Here is a 12,612-nt window from a genome sequence, read left to right as displayed (position 1 = left end):
ACTCAGGCATTGTTTTTCACTTACTGGCCTCAGTTATCAGTTATCTTTCTACATTTACAAGTGTCTAAGTTTAAAGATGAAAATCTTAGAAAATCATCTCTTAAAAAAAAAAAAGAAAAGCCATACTGTAAAAGTAGGAAAAAAGCCCATGAGGTGAAGTACTTTGGTCAAAATTTGTTACATGTTCTACTGTTGTTTCAGACAGGCAGAACCATTTGCTCCTGCCATTAGATTTAGGGACAAGCCAGCAAGTCCAAAGCTGCTCCCATAAACCCTTGACTTGGCTTTGTGACACATCTGCACCATGCAGTCACCACCCACAGGAGATAAGTCACTAGTGAAAACACAGGGAACACACTGCACTAGAAATACCAATATTGCTAATGCTTTTATCTACCTATTGTGCTAACAGCTTGGATTCTAGCAAATGAACTAATTCTCAAATAACACATCTGAAAAGGTAGGTCAAAAATAAGCAAAAAAATACCCCCCCCCCCAAAAAAAAAACCCAACACACTGAACTTTTTAATCACTAATTGTACAATTATTATCATATTGCCCAGATTTGGATTCAGATAGAGGAAAATAGAACTACATGTGAGTGTCTGTCTTGGACACAGCCCCCTGCTTCAGTGTTACCTCAAGTTCCATCTGCAAGGCAAGACATCACAAGGGTGATAACTTTTTATGTGGGCCTTTCATAATGGCTTAACCCAGTTATTGTCCTACATGGAATTAAAATGACCACAACACATTGAGCAGCCAAAACAAAAATGCAATCATCACACTGCAAAGATCAAGCAGAACTATTTTTTCCCTTCTTTTATCAAGAGACCAAGTAGATCAATTTCCAGAAGGAAACCAGCAAACAAAAAAACAAGAACACAATCCTCATCCCTTTTTCTTTCCTCACAGGAAGGCCAGTTTCCACCTACCTGATACAAATCTAGGCTGTGGCCAGCTGATGTCTTCTTTGGACTAGATGGAATTGAAAAGAGACTCTCTTTATCATCCTTTACACTTTGGATCATGCCCTTGCCCTTAAGGGTCACTACAGCAGTGCTCCTGAAGGCCCTTCCAATAATGTTCTGCCTGATGGTCCATAAACTGTCCAAGGATTTCACTCCCAAATGAACTCCAGCCATGCACCACAACCACCAGGCTTGCAGCTGGAGGGCTGGAAAGGACCCTGAGGATCATGAGTCCGACCATTCAGCCAGCACTGGCCAAGCCCACCACTAAACCTTAAGTGCCACATCTACATTTCCTACATATGTCAAGGGATGTCAACTCCAGCACTCCACTGGGCAGCGTGAAGCTTTTCCTAATATCCAGAAGGGGTTGGCCCATGGAAATGCACAGCTGGATCTCCCTGCATGAATCCTGGGAGGAAAACTGCTGTCTTGGCAGAGCTGTGAAGGACAGCAGCTGCAGAATGACAGGAGACATTTTCAAATGCTGATCAACTTGATAGCTCAAGTTTAAAGCCAACTACATGGGACCTTCTGCCTCCCCTTTCCTCCAGTCCATCTTCCCTGTGGGGCACTGTGTGCCTTCACTTGACACTAAAAACCCCCTGTGCTCCTCCTGCAGAGCTCATTCCCCTCCTACACTGGGGCCACGGGCACACTGGATGGGTGTAGGACTGCAGCCCTGAGACCACCCTGCTCCATGGCAGCAAAACATGAATTGGCTCCAGCTGCTCCATCTAATTAACCCCAAGGCAGGACCATGTGAGGACACCATTAAGTGGAAAAGAACACAGTCCATGCCTAACCTCCTAGAACCCCTGTCTGGCTCTAAGTAAATGGACACTTGACCACTACGATACATGAAATTTTCAAAAATAGACAAAATTAATTTCATTTTTTCTGTTCTACATTCACAAGTCTTCATTCCCCTTACCCATTGCTGACATTGTCCACAGCACAAGTGTTACTGACAAGGGCAGTAAACCTTTCTGTGACCATAAAATGGTTTTGTTTTGTTGTAAATGAAACAGTGGGGAAGAAAAAAAAAAATGGGATTTTTTTGGTTTGTTTTACATGATATAGAATACATATTAAAACGGGTTAGAAAAAATAACCTCCAGGAAAATCCTATGGGGCGAAATAAAAGTGAAGTCAAATCCTCTGCAGAAATTTTTCAAAATTGCAGCAATCCAGCCTTTAAAGCTTTCAGTGTACAAACTACCTGGCATGAATTAGGTGGGGAGGGGAAAAAGAGAGAGCACTGCAACCTCAGCATCACATCTCTACTTTTACTGGAAGGCCAAGGCTGCAAGCTCAGCCCAGAAACACGCAATAATAGAAGGGCCTACAGACTACTTTAAACCACTGCTTCATATTCAGCCATGGGTTACATACCAGAGCGCTTCAGTCGGTTTCAAACATCGTGACCCCCACTCAGTTACAGAAACCTACAGTCTTCTGCACAAGCCCACTAAGGCCTTCAAAGCCACATTACCTGCTTTGATGACAACTAAAACATCTATAATCAATAGCAACACTGCTTGCCAAAAACACTGTTAAAAATTGGTTATTTACTGTCAACAGCAGTTTTCCCTCCAGTTGTGCACCAGAATGCAATGCAGAGAAATCAGAACAACAGCAACCAGTTCTGAAGACAAAAAGGAACAGCAGCACAGATCACCACTGAAATGGAACAACCCATTCAGCAGCCCAAAGGCAACCAGTGTGAGGTGAGGCAAACAGATTTAAAGTCACTTCTGCAGATGCTAGCGAGTCTCAATACAATATTCTGCATAAACAGAATGGGCAGGCAACACAACAATTTCTTTTTTGGCAAAGTGCTGATCTATCCTCCTCAATGGAAGGAATTATCTTAGATGATTCAACAACTCTTATACTTTTCAGAACTCTCCTACAATCTCCTTTGCCATAGCCACCTTCCTTCCTCCTTTAGATGAAACACAATCCAGAAGTGCCAGAACATCACAGAAAATTAGACATGAGCTAAAAGAAAGAGAATGCAAATACAGAAAATGGGTATGTATCAGTGACCCTTAAATTTGTTGGACTATTACAATATCTTTCACCACCAAAACTGACCATAAATCCCTTGACCTTGCCTTGGAGTACAGTTAAAAACCAGTGTGTAAATACAGGTACAAACACACATACATAGGCATCCTGGCTTCTTGGTTGTGATGCTGCCCAGGGTCAGACTAAGGTTAGAAACCAATTCTCTGCTCTTTTCCAAAATACACAATACCCAAGGACTTCCTGAATTGGCCCAGGATTTCCACAAGCATTATAAAGACGATGCAGGAAAACTCCACCTTCACTGCAGCACTGAACAATTGTTCCTCTGAATCTCAAGAGCAGAGGAAAATGAAGTTGATTTGTTCCATTAGACCTGAAGTGTTACTGTATGGCACATGGTAAAAGTGATGTAGGGAAGAAACAGAAAAGTGTAGACAGGAAGGGGGAAGAGGCACAGCCCCACCTTCCATCAGTGAAAGCACAACTCCACCAAGCTTCAGGTGATGGGAGCTGAGAACTTGTAAGGCACTACAGAGCCCTGCATGAAACCCTTACACAAAGTCATAAAAACAAAAAAAAAAAAGGGAAAAATAAATACTTGACCTGTTGATCTTTCTGTTTATTCCCTTAGTTATTCTGAAAGTCATAAATTCAAACCTCTTTCCTGCTCTCTGTGAGCTGTGGTTGTGAAGAACTGACAGCAAGCAAACAGCAATAGATCATCTGTGCTGCCAACAGCACTGCAGCATTAGCTTTAGCACTTCCACAAACTTCTAGAAAATGCAAAGTTCCTATGGGTGGACACACTTCCCTTTAGGTCAGCAAAACAATGAATTATTCTTATCTCCTCACCAATTCTAATGGCCTGTGGAGGCAAACAAAATCAGTCTGAAAGAGGGAAGTCTTGAAAGAAGGCAGCTCTTCCTGTAAGCTACAGAATTTCAGCAGCTGCAAGCTTATTAACTACTGCAAGCTTCAAAAGACATTTTCCCTTAAGCCCTACAAACTGAGTTTCAACTACTCAGAAAGCAAACAGGAGCAGTTTGTAGGACTTTTAAGCTACAAACATTGGGAAACTAAAACAAGTAACAGCAAAGCAAAAGAGCAACCAAAGTTACATGACTCTGTCACTCACCAGCTTAGACAAACTAGGAAAATATATATTCCAGATTGTTAAGGCTCCCAAATGGCCACTGAACGTACAAGCATGCTGCTTATCTGAACAGCCTGTAAGATCCCAGACTGATCACAGGTTGGCAACTCCACTCAGAGGCTGTGTTACCTTACATATCAAGCATTTTCTTATCACGATAGCACAAGGATCCCATATCATCAGAGTTTCCTACCTCATCGATGCTCCTCGCAGGCAGCTCCTCCAAGCACTGAGTGTCCCGGGGCCTTGCAGCAGCCAAATAACTCCAGATCCCCCCAATCCACTCTTTTATACCACTGCTCTTATTGGCCACAGGTGTGGCCTGTTAACATCACACCTGCTCCTGATCTTCAGTAATTGGTTCAGCTGCAGCTCGTTGGGGGATAAGATTTCATTCTCTACCATCTTCATCATTTACCCACCCTGTATCCCCCTACAGGGCTGTCCCTCACATTTCAATTCACAAAACAGCACACCTGGAGGGCTCCAGGCAGCAGCTACTGGCTGTCAGGCCTGTTCTTAAACCTCTGCTAATTCCAGCACATCTCCCACATGAATTATACATTCTGCAGTGATATGCAACCAAATGTCTTAGACATGCAAGTGTTTCAATAAAAAATGAGCCCTGGCTCCTGTGCTCCCCACAGCTGGCCCCGTTTCAGTGGCTGTGCTCAGGAGCAGAGCTGTGCGCCGACACCAGGTGTGACTCAGCTGAGGTTCAGTGTGTGCCACCAGGTAAGCACGGCTGAACTAAGAGCTCCCAGATGTTTAGCCTGGGAGAAGGGCTGGATTTCACGAGAGGATTAAGATGTGGTAATGATGGAAAGGCAAGGAGCGTGTCTGCCCTCACCCTGCCCGGGGAACACGGGGCTGCCCAAGCCAGAGCCGCCTCAGCAAAGGCAGCGACACGGCCCCACAGGAGAGCAAAGAGGAGAAAGGCTTCCTCAGCGCTGGCAGCTCGGCTCACACCAGCTTGTGAGGCCATTTGTGAGGCCTCAAGCTTCAGGGCAAGTTACTGTAAACTGAGCTTAATCTAAGCACAACCAATTGTCCTAACACAATCACATGCCAATATTTTTGACGTGTTCCAGACAAAGCTGCTCTTCCTGAACTTAACAATGCCTAGAATTTCACTGCAGGACTTTCAACACTTTCTGTTTGGGTCAACTTGAAGCTGAGATTTCACTACCACTGGATACCCTATGTCAAAATACAACTTGCCCTGCTCCAGCTCCAGCTTGTAATAACCCGAGCCACTGTCTTTGGAAGGGACACACTTTCCATCAGAGCATTAAAGGTCATCAGAGGCTAGCAGTGCTTGAAGTGAAGAGTCTCTTCATTCCTTTCAGTTTGCTAAACTGAAACCTATTGTGCTGACTAGCTGCAAAAGGAGGTCAGCACAAAAACTCCTTGTCCTAAGGACAGTACTCACACAGGCGCATCGAGCCCCAGTTGGTATGAAAAGGAGAAAACAAATGGGAGAGGCCTGTGGAGTAAGAAAGACACAGAGATCCACCCTTAGAGGAAAAGGAAAATAAAAAGGATTACACAATGACTCCTTCTATGATGCTTACGAAAGAGAAAGAGCACTGCTGGCCTGGGATTTAATTCTGGTATCATCCCTGTTGTGTATTTACTACTGACTTTACCCCTGTGTGAGCAAGATCAGACATAGCTTATTAACTGAAGAGATGCTTAATCCTACTTAGTCATCAGGCATGAGTAAGGGCTACAAGTATTTGACTTCTTGTGGAAAACAAAACAAAATATCTAAAAAATTATCTTCCTCTTCCAACTTCGCAATGCCAGAGCAATAGACTTTTCCTAAAACATCTGTAAAGTTGAATAACAATATTACACAAGAAAGAACACAAGAAATGTGCTCAGGTTTGTGAACACATGCACAAGTACATATGAAATGCAGCAGGTGTAAGCTTTAACAAACCCCTCACAAGCCTGACAACATTCTGTGGCACTCAGTGCCAGTACTGGCATCATCCATGAATCACTAAGACAAATGAAGATGTTCCACTTTTCACTCTGGACACCTTTTTCAAGAAAAATAAGAGACTCAGGTGGAGGAAGGAACGACTTCTCTGTGGTGGAATATCTACCAACAAGGAAGACATAGAACCAGATTTGTGTAATTCTGGACATGTCATTCTGTGCCTGCACAGAGAAAGCTGAAAGGAGTGGCCTGCCCATTTTCCTTCCCTCAGGTTCAAGTGCAGTGTGATCCTTAACTCCTGGAAGGCAGGGCCTTAGCCCAGAAGGGGTAAAGAGCAGGACTGGAAAATACTGATGTTTCCAGCCGTGTTTTCTCTGACTTTAACTAATTCTGAATTGGCATAGCCTACTTCAGCAGTGGAACAGATGATCTAATAGGTTATTTGACTTCTGTCACTAGTTCCTCTGATCTAAATAACATTTTAAGTTTAGGTGTTTAACACACAATTTCCTAAGTACTGGGTTTAGAGAAGGAAACAGAGAGTAAGACAGTGACTATCAAACCCACAACAATGCTAAATTAAAAAAAAAAAAAAAAGTCTTGAAGGGCCTTAAAATAGGAAAAAGTAGCTCCAGCCTCTTTATAGTTTACAAAAGAGCTCAGATGTAAACAAATGTGTACTGGAAGACCAGTGTGATAATTACACATGCCACTGGACACAGAATGCATGGTAAGAACAACAGTCACAGGGATCAGAAAAATAAGTGATATAATTTGCAGTTATTATTATGTATTTGGCTATTATATACTAAATATATGATTTATTCTCTATATAATGTATGTGTATACACACACCTACAACCTCTGAACCCCACACATAACATGGATGCAGAGCCAAGAAGACTCTTGCACCGAAAGAAGCAAACAAGAAAGCAGAATAGTTCACAAAGAACCAAAGAACTGATATAATGTGTTGATATTTCCTGGAACCGATCCAAAGATGAACAGCAGAGTTTTGGATGAATTGCAAATTTTCCCAGTACTTCCTCTGAAAGCCAGGCTGGTACAGCATTTTAATAATCCAACCCAAAATCACAGAAAACAACTTTGGTTTGTGCCGGGTTGAACTGGGGAAGGGGGAAAGGTCCACAAAGACATTTATAAACTATTTTAATTTCTGTGCACACCCCAGTCCATGCCTGTGTATGAGCAAACTAGTTCTGTAATAACCCACTGTTCTCCTCAACAGAAAAGGCTGAGGTACTTATAAATGCAGGTATTTCAAAATTCAGCAAGTGAAACCTTTCTCTCCAACAAGATGCAGACTCAGGGTAGATCAGCAGCTCATGAAATAGAGCCCAGCCGATGCTCCCACGCTGCACTTGGACAAAAGGCTCCCACTGATAACCTCTTGTCAGCTGACAGGGAATCCTGAACAGCGCAAACTGCACAGAGCCTTCCCTGAACTCGGGCAGGGAGGGAGGGAGGGAGCAAATTGTGGGGGAGGTCACAAGAATCACTGCACAAACTTGTGCTCCATCCAGTGAAGACAATAAGAGTGCATGTCTTTAAATAATCGTGTTCTAAAGCCGTTTTTGGGGTTTTTACCCAGCTTGTGTCAGTACCTGGGAGCTTCTGGGAGGGTTTGTGGGGTGACTCGCTGCCTGGATTAAGCACACCTCCCCTCCCTTCTCAGCATCTCTCAGTTTGGAGGACACATACACACACACGGAGATTATATTTTCCTTTAATTTGCTTTTATTAAAAAAAAAAAAAAATAGAAAAAGCATTTCTTGCTGTCCTCATTGGGTTTCTTGTCATTTAATCCAAACAGCTTCTTTTCAAAATCATGCAGTTTAATAATATGAGTGAAAAATCTAATAATGATTTTTGTGTAAAAAGAAGAGTCAAGTAGTAACAGATTCTCAGCAGACTGTTCCAGTGTAAAAGTTTACACTGCAGTTAAATAAAAATTATGGTGTACATAAGCACTTAAACTTACCATACTGGTATGATGGCTAGAAACGAAGAAGTTTGGAAGTTTGCATTTGGTTTTACTGCAAAAAGCATAAATGTCTAAAAGAAAATAATTTTCAACTGCTTAAAAAAGAATAATCCCTTGGGTTTTAAGTACTGCTTTCATGTTCCCATGGATGCTCCCCAGTGTCCTCAGACATTAGTCAAAAATCATAATTAACACTTTACAAGTGAAACAAAGCAGATGATGTCTCTAGATTTTTTTGGCAACATTTGTGTATTAAAAAAAAAACCAAACGGAAATGGGTCTTTTTTTGTAATAAGGCAGTAGAATTTATGTTTTTAAGATTAAAGGCATCGGGCACATTGAGTATATTCAAATAACATGAAGATCATAGCCCAGGAATTGAGTTATGATAAATTTCATAATAAACTACCTCTTAATTAGGCTCCTCTTAGCTCCTCAAATGTCCCAGCCAGAAAGGATCTAGTAACAGTGAGAGCTGAAACTGCCCTTCCTCCTTTTATTTTTTCCTTTTTCCAACTTTCACATTATAGCTTTGGCTTTCTGTCCCACACCTTTACGGGAAGACCAATTACCCGCTTATCAAAAAATCGTGCCTTTAATGCCTCAGCGCCGGGGCTTGGGAATAAGGGGAGAGGACAGCCCGCCGCCAGCCGAGGCCCGAAAGCAGCCGGAGCGCTCTGGAGCTGGACGGGCACACAGCACATCGCACCGCTGACACGGAAACCACCCTGAGAGTGTCCCCTGAGCGTCCAGCCCCTCTCCTGTACCTTGTGGAAAACACAGGAGGTGCGAAAAGGGATTTGAGGACAGCCGGGTGACGAAAACACGGTCCCTGCTGCCGGGGCTTAGGGAGTGACTCCGTTCCTGCCCCGGGATAGGCGCAAGCCGAGGCCGAGTACGCGATGAGGCGCGTGTTTAAAAGCCCCGCTGCTGAGGAAGAGCGCCAGAGAGAGGGACGAGAAGCACGGTTGTGCCTCGCTGCTGACATCAGGAAAGCAGCAAGATGCCAGCGAGGTCCTTCTGCTTCCCGTTGGCCAAGGGCACCGCACGCACTCCGCCGCCCCCGCCCGCCGCTTTGTGCGGGCCGCCCGGCCCCGCTCCCTGCGCATCCCCGCCTCCCGCCGGCCTCGCCGGGAGACGCCGCGCTCCCAGCCGGGGAGGCGGGGGCAGCGCTCGGCGCTGAGCTTTTGTTCGCCGCTCCCGAAGCGATCGCCGCCGTCGGGGAGCGGGGCTGCGGGCGGCGGGGCGGTGCTGCCCGCCCGCCGGGGAAGCGCTGCCCGGCACTCGCGGCCGGGGTTGGGCAGGCTCGGCGCGGCCCCGGAGAAACACAAGAGGCGCGGAGAGGGGGAGGGCGAGAGGCAGCCCCGCCACCCGGCCGCTTTGTCACAGAGCCCTCCCCCGGAGGCCGGCGGCAGCTGCCGCCCCGCCGGACCCTCCCGCCCGGCCGCGCCTCCGCGCAGGGCGGCGACAGGGAGGGACGTGCGGGCCTTGTAAAGCGCACGCTGCCATCGCACCTCCCTCCTCCCGCCGCCCATTGTGCCCCGGCCGACGGGAGCGCCCCGCTGCTGCCCGGTGCCCGCCCCCGAGCCCGGGCGCCCCCGCCCCGCCGCGGGGACACGTCAGGACACACACACACACACAGAGGCATGTGCCCCGCGGCTGAGCCGCCCGCCTGCCCCCGTCTGCCGGGACGAGCACCAGCAGCGGCCCCGCAGAAGCGGCCGTAAAGGAGGCTCGGCCGGAGCGCAGGGCCCGGCTCCCCCCACACCTCTGATTATTCATCGGCGCAGCCTGGCAGTGGGAAACTCCGCTTCCTACTTGCCGCTACGCTTCTACCGGCTCAGCCCCCGCCCCTTCCCCCCCCTCCTCTCCTCGCTAAGCTCCTTAAATCCCGAGAAAACTTTGGGAAGCGATTCAGCTCGCGTGGGGAGCCGGGCTGCTGCACGCCGGGGCAGCCCAAGCGAGAAACCTGCCCAACTTTTCCTGCAGCCGGCAGCGCAGCCTGCGGAGTCACCGTGCGCCTCCCTCCGCGGCGGGATTTAAAGGCGGCCAGCCCCCCGCACGGAGCAGCCGTGGCCAAACACACAGACACACACACACACACACAAAAAACCCTCCCCCGGCTCTCGGCAAGGCGCACGCCTGGCACCGCTCCTTCCCCCTTAGCCCAGAGCACTTCTACCCTTCAGAAGGGGACCGGGGAAAAAAAAAATAAATTCTCCGCTCCCTCCACCCCAGCTGGCGAGAAGTTGCGAAGCGTCCCGCCAGAGACCCTGCCAAAGTTGAGCCGAGCCCCGTTCCCCCTTGACAAGCTACGGGGCCGACCTGCAGCTCATCCCGGCCAGCGACGCGGAGCGGACCGGCCACCCCTGCGCCCCCGGGCCGCATCCCCTTACCATGATCAGCGTGTGGTTCCTCTGCTCCGCCGTGGCGGGCTCAGCATCTTGCTGCTGTTTGCTCTGGTGCTGTTGCTTGCTGATGCTGCTGCCGCCGGTGCCCGTTTTCTTGGCCCTCTGCTCCAGGGTCCGCTGGTAGAGGCTCACCGTGTCCCTGCGCTCCAGCTCCAGCTGCTCCGCCTGGGCTTGCTGGTACCTGCTCTCGCAGTTGACATGGTGCCGCCGGCAGCCCTCGATGCGCTGCCTCAGCCGCTCCACCACCGTGCTGTGCTTGGGAATGCCGCCGCTACCGGCGGTATTGTTACCGGGAGCGGCGGCAGGAGGGCCGTGGGGAGAGCTGCTAACCCCGACACCGGCCCCGCTGAGGCTGCTCTTCAGGTTATTGTTGATGCAAATACTGCTGCCATTCGCGGCGGCAGCGGGGGCTGCGAAATCCCCCATCCTCGTCCCCGTGCACACTATTTTGGAAGAACTTTTTATCCTACACTTCACACATACAGTCTCCTCTGGGGTCCTGATGGGATACTTTTTAGAGAACCGGCGAGGGGGGGGGGAAGGGGCACCATCATGTATCAGGGAAACAGCGATCCCAAGCAAATGTTTCTCTTTTCCCCCAGCCAATCCCTCTCGAGAAGCTCCAAAACATTAAAAAGAGAGAGGGAAGGGGGGAGGGAAATAGAGAAGGTGCTAAAAGGTTATCGCCAGCAACACAACCAACACACACAAACACACACACACACACACACACACACAGAGACACGCACACAAAAAGCACAACAAACTAAGCAGCAGCAGTTCGGGTTAGCAAACTCCAGGAGATATCAGACCAGTTCCTTTCCTCCTCTTTCTTTTTTATAATCCATTATTTCAAAACAGATTCCATGAGATTTCCGGAGATTTTGCCAAAAGCCTTCTCTCCCCATGGATAAGGAGAAACACGCGCCCCTCCACATGCACACACATACACACCCGTTCACACGCACGTTCGCACACACACATCCAAGCACAGGCACACGCTGGGTACACACGGCACACTCACTCGCACTCCACGGCATCAAAAGACAGGCAAAAAGCCGCTTGCTTATTGTATTTTCCTTCTAGAAAAAAGTTTTGGTGTTTATGCCGCACCGTGTTCGCAAAGTACTTTGGCTGCTCAGTTGCATTTCAACAGGAACCTAAATAGCAAATCCTCGGGCTGGGGGAAGTAAACACATGAACAATCCGGACCGAGCTGGAGAGGAAAAAAAAAAAAAAAGAAAAAAAAAAAGAAAAAAAAAAAAAAAGTAGCGCTCTGAAGTCTCTGCCAAACGCGGAGCTGATACAGCCTAGCGCTTTGCTCTGTCGTGCCGGCTGCTGCTCCTCCTGCCACCATCACAATGATCAAATGCTCTCCTCCTCCACCTCCTCCTCCTCCATGCCAGCGGAGTGATACCAGGACAGGAGCGCTCAGCAAACACCGCAGCGGCGGCGGCGGCGGCTCCTCCGGGCCGTGAGGCAGGCCCGGGGACAAGGTGCAAAACCCGGCACGGACGCGGCCCGCCAGGAGCGGACATGGCGCTTCCCCAGCGGCGGCGGCGGCGGCGCGGGGCGGGCGGCAGCGAGCGGGGCCCGACACCTGCCGGCCCCGCGGCCTCCCCGCACCGCGGGCGCGGGCGGAGCCTCCCGGCCGGCGCTCGGGGCCCGGCGGCGGCCGCAGCGAGGGCCAGGGCAGCGGCGGGGCCTGGCGGAGCCCGCGGGCGAGCGGCGTGTGCCGCCTTCCCCTCCCGCGGCAACTGTTGCATAATGGATGGGAGCGGAGCGCCGAGCCCTGCGCCTCCCCGGCACGGGGCTGAACTTTCTATTTTAAACAACACGAGAAACACGACACGCCGGGCAGCAGCAGCGCTTGTCCGAGCGAACGGCGGCTGCCTCCATGCAGAGCGCGGGTGATTAATGCAGCAAGAATAACCTCCCGGGAAGCTAGTTTTATTCCGTTTTGCAGACAAAGCTATTGCGCCCACAATTGTCGTTGAGTGTTATTTTCTATCTAGCCCTGTGAGAAATGCACTTCCAGTTTTTTAATACATCTGTATAGAACAGAATTATCTCAGAGAGACACCCGTGTT

The 12,612-nt window shown here is 48.9% G+C and overlaps 1 protein-coding gene across 2 annotated transcripts in view; it reads right to left on the bottom strand.

The window, feature by feature from the left end:
• MAML3 (mastermind like transcriptional coactivator 3) overlaps positions 1–12,408 on the bottom strand; it is a 229,147-nt gene extending 216,739 nt beyond the window's left edge. For both annotated transcript variants that reach the window (XM_071452371.1, XM_071452372.1), the window contains exon 1: positions 10,508–12,408. In XM_071452371.1, coding sequence (XP_071308472.1) covers positions 10,508–10,948 — 441 coding nt within the window. In that variant the 5' untranslated portion in view covers positions 10,949–12,408. The remainder of the gene's footprint in view (positions 1–10,507) is intronic.
• Positions 12,409–12,612: the final 204 nt, after the last annotated feature.

Source organism: Agelaius tricolor, unplaced genomic scaffold (assembly GCF_023055355.1).
Source record: "Agelaius tricolor isolate 1412-34295 unplaced genomic scaffold, bAgeTri1.0.p SCAF_34, whole genome shotgun sequence".
Lineage (NCBI taxonomy): Eukaryota > Metazoa > Chordata > Aves > Passeriformes > Icteridae > Agelaius > Agelaius tricolor.
The sequence above is the reverse complement of the archived record's forward strand: the minus strand, read 5'-3'. Positions and strand labels throughout refer to the sequence as shown.